General features: G+C 43.8%; 1 protein-coding gene across 1 annotated transcript in view; it reads right to left on the bottom strand.

Moving 5' to 3' along the window:
- Window positions 1–2,799, bottom strand: part of LOC131342868 (AMP deaminase 2-like) — a 20,967-nt gene extending 18,168 nt beyond the window's left edge. The window contains exon 1 of the mRNA XM_058374126.1: window positions 2,791–2,799. Within this exon, the coding sequence (XP_058230109.1) occupies window positions 2,791–2,799 (9 nt within the window). The remainder of the gene's footprint in view (window positions 1–2,790) is intronic.
- Window positions 2,800–8,702: the final 5,903 nt, after the last annotated feature.

The raw sequence follows: 8,702 nt of genomic DNA, 5'->3' as shown, positions 1-8,702 counted from the left end.
CTGTAGTGTAACAGTAGTGTAGCAGTAGTGTAACAGTAGTGTAGCTGTAGTGTAGCAGTAGTGTCGCTGTAGTGTAACAGTACTGTAGCTGTAGTGTAACAGTAGTGTAGCTGTAGTGTAGCAGTAGTGTCGCTGTAGTGTAGCAGTAGTGTAGCTGTAGTGTAACAGTAGTGTAGCTGTAGTGTAGCTGTAGTATAGCTGTAGTGTAACAGTAGTATAGCTGTAGTGTAACCGTAGTATAGCAGTAGTGTAACAGTAGTGTAGCTGTAGTGTAACAGTAGTGTAACAGTAGTGTAGCAGTAATGTAGCAGTGCTGTAGCTGTTGTGTAGCAGTAGTGTAGCTGTACTGTAGCAGTAGTGTAGCTGTAGTGTAAAAGTAGTGTAGCAGTAGTGTAGCTGTAGTGTAGCTGTAGTGTAGCAGTAGTGTAACAGTAGTGTAGCTGTTGTGTAGCTGTAGTGTAACAGTAGTGTAGCTGTAGTGTAACAGTAGTGTAGCTGTAGTGTAGCTGTAGTGTAACAGTAGTGTAGCTGTAGTGTAACAGTAGTGTAGCTGTAGTGTAGCAGTGCTGTAGCTGTATGTAACAGTAGTGTAGCAGTAGTGTAGCTGTAGTGTAACAGTAGTGTAGTAGTAGTGTAGCTGTAGTGTAACAGTAGTGTAGCAATAGTGTAGCAGTGTTGTAGCTGTATGTAACAGTAGTGTAGCAGTAGTGTAGCTGTAGTGTAACAGTAGTGTAGCAGTAGTGTAGCTGTAGTGTAACAGTAGTGTAGCAGTAGTGTAGCAGTGCTGTAGCTGTAGTGTAACAGTAGTGTAGCTGTAGTGTAGCAGTAGTGTAGCTGTAGTGTAGCAGTAGTGTAGCTGTAGTGTAACAGTAGTGTAGCTGTAGTGTAGCTGTTGTGTAGCTGTTGTGTAGCTGTAGTGTAACAGTAGTATAGCTGTAGTGTAACAGTAGTGTAGCTGTAGTGTAACAGTAGTGTAGCTGTTGTGTAGCAGTAGTGTAACAGTAGTGTAGCTGTTGTGTAGCTGTAGTGTAACAGTAGTGTAGCTGTAGTGTAACAGTAGTGTAGCTGTAGTGTAACAGTAGTGTAACAGTAGTGTAGCTGTAGTGTAACAGTAGTATAGCAGTAGTGTAACAGTAGTGTAGCTGTAGTGTAGCAGTAGTGTAACAGTAGTGTAGCAGTAGTGTAGCTGTAGTGTAACAGTAGTATAGCAGTAGTGTAACAGTAGTGTAGCTGTAGTGTAACAGTAGTGTAGCTGTAGTGTAGCTGTTGTGTAGCTGTTGTGTAGCTGTAGTGTAACAGTAGTATAGCTGTAGTGTAACAGTAGTATAGCAGTAGTGTAACAGTAGTGTAGCTGTAGTGTAACAGTAGTGTAGCTGTAGTGTAACAGTAGTGTAGCTGTTGTGTAGCTGTTGTGTAACAGTAGTGTAACAGTAGCATAGCTGTAGTGTAACAGTAGTATAGCTGTAGTGTAACAGTAGTATAGCAGTAGTGTAACAGTAGTGTAGCTGTAGTGTAACAGTAGTGTAGCTGTTGTGTAGCAGTAGTGTAACAGTAGTGTAGCTGTAGTGTAACAGTAGTGTAACAGTAGTGTAGCTGTAGTGTAACAGTAGTGTAGCTGTTGTGTAGCAGTAGTGTAACAGTAGTGTAGCTGTAGTGTAACAGTAGTGTAGCTGTTGTGTAGCTGTAGTGTAACAGTAGTGTAGCTGTTGTGTAGCAGTAGTGTAACAGTAGTGTAACAGTAGTGTAGCAGTAGTGTAGCTGTAGTGTAACAGTAGTGTAGCTGTAGTGTAACAGTAGTGTAGCTGTAGTGTAACAGTAGTGTAGCTGTAGTGTAACAGTAGTGTAGCTGTAGTGTAACAGTAGTGTAGCTGTAGTGTAGCTGTAGTGTAACAGTAGTGTAGCTGTAGTGTAGCTGTAGTGTAGCTGTAGTGTAACAGTAGTGTAGCTGTAGTGTAACAGTAGTGTAGCTGTAGTGTAACAGTAGTGTAGCTGTAGTGTAACAGTAGTGTAGCAGTAGTGTAGCTGTAGTGTAGCAGTAGTGTAGCTGTAGTGTAACAGTAGTGTAGCTGTAGTGTAACAGTAGTGTAGCAGTAGTGTAGCTGTAGTGTAACAGTAGTGTAGCTGTAGTGTAACAGTAGTGTAGCTGTAGTGTAGCTGTTGTGTAGCTGTAGTGTAGCTGTAGTGTAGCTGTAGTGTAACAGTAGTGTAGCTGTATTGTAGCTGTTGTGTAGCTGTTGTGTAACAGTAGTGTAGCTGTAGTGTAACAGTAGTGTAACAGTAGTGTAGCAGTAGTGTAACAGTAGTGTAGCTGTTGTGTAGCAGTAGTGTAACAGTAGTGTAGCTGTAGTGTAGCTGTTGTGTAGCTGTAGTGTAACAGTAGTGTAGCTGTTGTGTAACAGTAGTGTAACAGTAGTGTAGCTGTTGTGTAGCAGTAGTGTAACAGTAGTGTAACAGTAGTGTAGCTGTTGTGTAGCAGTAGTGTAACAGTAGTGTAGCTGTTGTGTAGCTGTTGTGTAGCAGTAGTGTAACAGTAGTGTAGCTGTTGTGTAGCAGTTCTGTGAGCGGATGCTAATTAGTGTTTGCAGCTGTTCCACTTCAGCCAGTCAACACCAGCTTGTAACCCAAAACACACTCTATCTCTCTCTACTTCCTGTGCTTCATCCTCCCTTTGAAACTACTGTACACACACACACACACAAACACAGAGAGAGAGAGAGATTCCTCCAAACTGTACACGCCCCACTGTGAGGCGGGGCATCTGAAGTAGTAAAGAGAGAAGTATCACCTCACCTGAGCCATTTTACCATTGCTCAGATTCGTGTGCGTCTTTGTGTGTGTGTGTGTGTGTGTGTGTTTGTTTTGAGCATGTAAGGAGAGAGAGACAGTCGATGGCTTATGATTTCTGATAGACTGCAGCAGCTTCTTACACACCTGTCCAGGTAAACAACTCTTTCACATCACACGTGACAGGTTCACACTATCCTCCAGAGAGAGACAGAGTGTGAGAGAGAGATAGAGAGAGAGAGAGGGAGACAGAGTGTGTGAGAGAGAGAGAGAGAGAGGGTCAGAGGGAGACAGAGGGACAGAGGGAGACAGAGTGAGAGGGACAGAGGGAAACAGAGTGAGAGATGGAGAGAAAGACAAAGAGAGACAGAAAGTCAGAGAGACTGAGAGGAGAGACAGACAGAGACAGAGAGAAAGAGATGGAGACAGAGAGAGAGAGAGAGAGAGAAATTCTTGTATTTTCTGGCACAGTGCTGCTAAGTTCTGGACACTGATTGGTCAGAAGGTGTTGATTAATTTCCTGTAACAGCATCTCTGACTGTAGCACAGGTTTGTATTGATCTTCCCGTTTCCATAGTAACAGCTCATTCACCGGGGCGTGTACAGCAGCACATGATTGGATTAAGAACAGAGTGTGATCAGTGATGAAGTTTTCTGTAGAGACGGGTTATTAATGGAAGGAGTGTCCAGTGTCGGTACTCTGGACTGATACTGGACCTGGATCTCATTATGGATCTCTACCTCCACCTCATCCTGTGTTCTCTCAGTGAATGAGTGTGAGTGTGAATGTGTGTGTGTGTGTGTGAGAGAGAGAGAGAGAGAGAGAGAGAGAGAGAGAGAGTTTGTGTGTGTGTGTGTGTGTGTGTGTGTGAAAGAGTTCCTTCTTGTCAAAGGAATTGATGACTGGGGGAGAGATTACTGAGTGAAACTGAGTGAAAATTAATGCACACACACACACACACACACACACACACACACCCTTTAGAGCTGTCAGTATTGGTGTTATTGTGCCAGTGTTCTCACACCCTATAAACATGGATATTATTATTATTGTTGTTGTTGTTGTTATGATTAATCTTGTGTCTGCTCCACAGTGTCCTGTTTGGAAGAGTGAGATGAAAACACAAGAGAAGTACACAAAGCTCATCTACACAACCACAGAGAGATGAAGATGAAGGTGACGATGATAATGGCGTCTCCTCACTGAGCCTCGCTCCTATAAACACACTGAGTGTGATGATGATGATGATGATGATGATGATGATGATGTGAGGACTCTTCGTGGTGTTACAGTTGTGCTCGTGCCATCACAGCTTCCTGCTGTAATTAAAGCCTGTGGAACAGCAGCGCTGCAGCTCTCCGTTATTTGCTCTGTATTACATGTGAGATTTAACCTCGGCCCATCATGGACTCTGCGTTCTCTCGCCCGCTCTCTGACCATTGCTGCCCCTACACTGTGGTTTCGCCCTCTGCTGGTCACTCTCTGAAGCACGCTCACACGCAGTTCCACCCGGCGCGTTTCCGCCACGCGCTCCCGCTGCTCATCTACCCGCGCCACGCGGAACCGCGCCTTTACGACCCCTCCTATCCCGGTGCTGCCGCGCCGCTCGTGCCGTATCTCGGTCCGTTCCACGGGCGCTTCGGCGTGTACGAGTGCGCGCTCGAGCCAGCCTTCATTCAGAAGCGTAACGAGAGAGAGCGGCAGCGCGTGAAATGCGTCAATCAGGGCTATGCCAAACTGCGCGAGCATCTTCCCGGGGCCGCCGCCGACAAACGCATGAGCAAAGTGGAGACCCTCCGAGCAGCCATCCGGTACATCAAGCATTTGCAACGGCTCGTGGAGGAGCGGGAAGCCAAGACAGAGGAAGTGCGCGCGGGGAAAGAAGACAGTCCGCGCGAGCTCTCCATCACTCCCTCCCCTGCGCGCCGCTGTGATGCGTCACGAGACTCTTCTGGATCCTGAGCAGAACTAACCGAAAACATCAACTGTCAGCATCACTGCACGCGCTGCACCTACACACAATGTGCTACACTTTCATGACTCCGCCCCTTTTATATAAATGTGTCCTCTGTTCCTCACCGCACTGGTGTGTGTGTGTCTTTGTGTCTGTGTGTGTGTGTCTGTTGGAGCATCACACTGAGTGTAACACAGCACTTTCCAGGAACTTTATCTCGGTGGAACACTGGACAGAAACGTGGAGATTAATCTGCAGTGAATTTCTGTTCCTGATCAGTGACCATCACAACGGTCAGCATCTCCACACTGCTCTGAACCGTCATGCAGAAGAGGCTGTAAACCTGAGATCCAGTGTGTGTGTGTGTTTCACAAAATAAATGAAAATATTATTCAAGTTTTCAGCTAAATCTGTTCATTACTCCACATCCAGTCATTAAACACATTCAACTCTTCATTCTATTTATAATAACAATAATAATGATGATGATGATGATGAAGTGGGGGTCTGTGTGTGAAGTGTGAGGGGCCGTTTGGGGACTCTAACATTCACACACACATTCCTCTACCATACTGAGTGACATGCATTGTCTATATTTGTTCTTAGAAATGACAGCTGCAATGAGAGAGAGAGAGAGAGAGAGAGAGAGAGAGAGAACAGTAGTAGTAAAGGACAGACTGGTGTAAAGAGAGAAGAACGAAGAAGGACTATTTAAGAAGAAGCCAGACTCAAAAAACCTTCTCTAGGTGTGTGTGTGTGTGTGTGTGTGTGTATTATCAGTATGTCATAATTAATGTGTGTTATAGTTGTGTGCACTCAATGTGTCATAATTAGTGTGTGTGTGTGTGAGTGGTAGTTTTGCTTAATCAGAATGTGTGTGTGTGTGTGTGTGTGTGAGTGAGTGGTAGTTTTGCTTAATCAGAATGTGTGTGTGTGTGTGAGTGGTAGTTTTGCTTAATCAGAATGTGTGTGTGTGTGTGAGTGGTAGTTTTGCTTAATCAGAATGTGTGTGTGTGTGTGTGTGAGTGGTAGTTTTGCTTAATCAGAATGTGTGTGTGTGTGTGTGTGTGTGTGTGAGTGGTAGTTTTGCTTAATCAGAATGTGTGTGTGTGTGTGTGAGTGGTAGTTTTGCTTAATCAGAATGTGTGTGTGTGTGTGTGTGTGTGAGTGGTAGTTTTGCTTAATCAGAATGTGTGTGTGTGTGTGTGAGTGGGAGTTTTGCTTAATCAGAATGTGTGTGTGTGTGTGTGTGTGAGTGGTAGTTTTGCTTAATCAGAATGTGTGTGTGTGTCTCTGTGTGAGTGGTAGTTTTGCTTAATCAGAATGTGTGTGTGTGTGTGTGTGTGTGTGTGAGTGGTAGTTTTGCTTAATCAGAATGTGTGTGTGTGTCTCTGTGTGAGTGGTAGTTTTGCTTAATCAGAATGTGTGTGTGTGTGTGTGTGTGTGAGTGGTAGTTTTGCTTAATCAGAATGTGTGTGTGTGTGTGTGTGAGTGGTAGTTTTGCTTAATCAGAATGTGTGTGTGTGTGTGTGTGTGAGTGGTAGTTTTGCTTAATCAGAATGTGTGTGTGTGTGTGTGTGAGTGGTAGTTTTGCTTAATCAGAATGTGTGTGTGTGTGTGTGAGTGGTAGTTTTGCTTAATCAGAATGTGTGTGTGTGTGTGTGTGTGTGTGTGTGTGAGTGGTAGTTTTGCTTAATCAGAATGTGTGTGTGTGTGTGTGTGTGTGTGTGTGAGTGGGAGTTTTGCTTAATCAGAATGTGTGTGTGTGTGTGTGAGTGGTAGTTTTGCTTAATCAGAATGTGTGTGTGTGTGTGTGAGTGGGAGTTTTGCTTAATCAGAATGTGTGTGTGTGTGTGTGTGTGAGTGGTAGTTTTGCTTAATCAGAATGTGTGTGTGTGTCTGTGTGTGAGTGGTAGTTTTGCTTAATCAGAATGTGTGTGTGTGTGTGTGTGAGTGGTAGTTTTGCTTAATCAGAATGTGTGTGTGTGTGTGTGAGTGGTAGTTTTGCTTAATCAGAATGTGTGTGTGTGTGTGTGTGTGTGAGTGGTAGTTTTGCTTAATCAGAATGTGTGTGTGTGTGTGTGTGTGTGAGTGGTAGTTTTGCTTAATCAGAATGTGTGTGTGTGTGTGAGTGGTAGTTTTGCTTAATCAGAATGTGTGTGTGTGTGTGTGAGTGGTAGTTTTGCTTAATCAGAATGTGTGTGTGTGTGTGTGTGTGTGTGTGAGTGGTAGTTTTGCTTAATCAGAATGTGTGTGTGTGTCTCTGTGTGAGTGGTAGTTTTGCTTAATCAGAATGTGTGTGTGTGTGTGTGTGTGTGAGTGGTAGTTTTGCTTAATCAGAATGTGTGTGTGTGTCTCTGTGTGAGTGGTAGTTTTGCTTAATCAGAATGTGTGTGTGTGTGTGTGTGTGTGTGTGAGTGGTAGTTTTGCTTAATCAGAATGTGTGTGTGTGTGAGTGGTAGTTTTGCTTAATCAGAATGTGTGTGTGTGTGTGTGTGAGTGGTAGTTTTGCTTAATCAGAATGTGTGTGTGTGTGTGTGTGTGTGTGAGTGGTAGTTTTGCTTAATCAGAATGTGTGTGTGTGTGTGTGTGAGTGGGAGTTTTGCTTAATCAGAATGTGTGTGTGTGTGTGTGAGTGGGAGTTTTGCTTAATCAGAATGTGTGTGTGTGTGTGTGAGTGGGAGTTTTGCTTAATCAGAATGTGTGTGTGTGTGTGTGTGTGAGTGGTAGTTTTGCTTAATCAGAATGTGTGTGTGTGTGTGTGTGTGAGTGGTAGTTTTGCTTAATCAGAATGTGTGTGTGTGTGTGTGTGAGTGGTAGTTTTGCTTAATCAGAATGTGTGTGTGTGTGTGTGTGAGTGGTAGTTTTGCTTAATCAGAATGTGTGTGTGTGTGTGAGTGGTAGTTTTGCTTAATCAGAATGTGTGTGTGTGTGTGTGTGAGTGGTAGTTTTGCTTAATCAGAATGTGTGTGTGTGTGTGTGTGTGTGTGTGTGAGTGGTAGTTTTGCTTAATCAGAATGTGTGTGTGTGTGTGTGTGAGTGGGAGTTTTGCTTAATCAGAATGTGTGTGTGTGAGTGGTAGTTTTGCTTAATCAGAATGTGTGTGTGTGTGAGTGGGAGTTTTGCTTAATCAGAATGTGTGTGTGTGTGTGTGTGTGAGTGGTAGTTTTGCTTAATCAGAATGTGTGTGTGTGTCTGTGTGTGAGTGGTAGTTTTGCTTAATCAGAATGTGTGTGTGTGTGTGTGAGTGGTAGTTTTGCTTAATCAGAATGTGTGTGTGTGTGTGTGTGAGTGGTAGTTTTGCTTAATCAGAATGTGTGTGTGTGTGTGTGTGTGTGAGTGGGAGTTTTGCTTAATCAGAATGTGTGTGTGTGTGTGTGTGTGAGTGGGAGTTTTGCTTAATCAGAATGTGTGTGTGTGTCTGTGTGTGAGTGGTAGTTTTGCTTAATCAGAATGTGTGTGTGTGTGTGTGTGTGAGTGGTAGTTTTGCTTAATCAGAATGTGTGTGTGTGTGTGTGAGTGGTAGTTTTGCTTAATCAGAATGTGTGTGTGTGTGTGTGAGTGGTAGTTTTGCTTAATCAGAATGTGTGTGTGTGTGTGTGAGTGGGAGTTTTGCTTAATCAGAATGTGTGTGTGTGTGTGTGTGTGAGTGGTAGTTTTGCTTAATCAGAATGTGTGTGTGTGTCTGTGTGTGAGTGGTAGTTTTGCTTAATCAGAATGTGTGTGTGTGTGTGTGAGTGGTAGTTTTGCTTAATCAGAATGTGTGTGTGTGTGTGTGTGTGAGTGGTAGTTTTGCTTAATCAGAATGTGTGTGTGTGTGTGTGTGAGTGGTAGTTTTGCTTAATCAGAATGTGTGTGTGTGTGTGTGTGAGTGGTAGTTTTGCTTAATCAGAATGTGTGTGTGTGTGTGTGTGAGTGGGAGTTTTGCTTAATCAGAATGTGTGTGTGTGTGTTAGTGTAGCT

This window comes from Hemibagrus wyckioides, linkage group LG21 (genome assembly GCF_019097595.1).
Source record: "Hemibagrus wyckioides isolate EC202008001 linkage group LG21, SWU_Hwy_1.0, whole genome shotgun sequence".
NCBI classification, from domain to species: domain Eukaryota; kingdom Metazoa; phylum Chordata; class Actinopteri; order Siluriformes; family Bagridae; genus Hemibagrus; species Hemibagrus wyckioides.
Note: the sequence above shows the minus strand (reverse complement) of the source record. Positions and strands in the feature narration are given on the sequence as shown.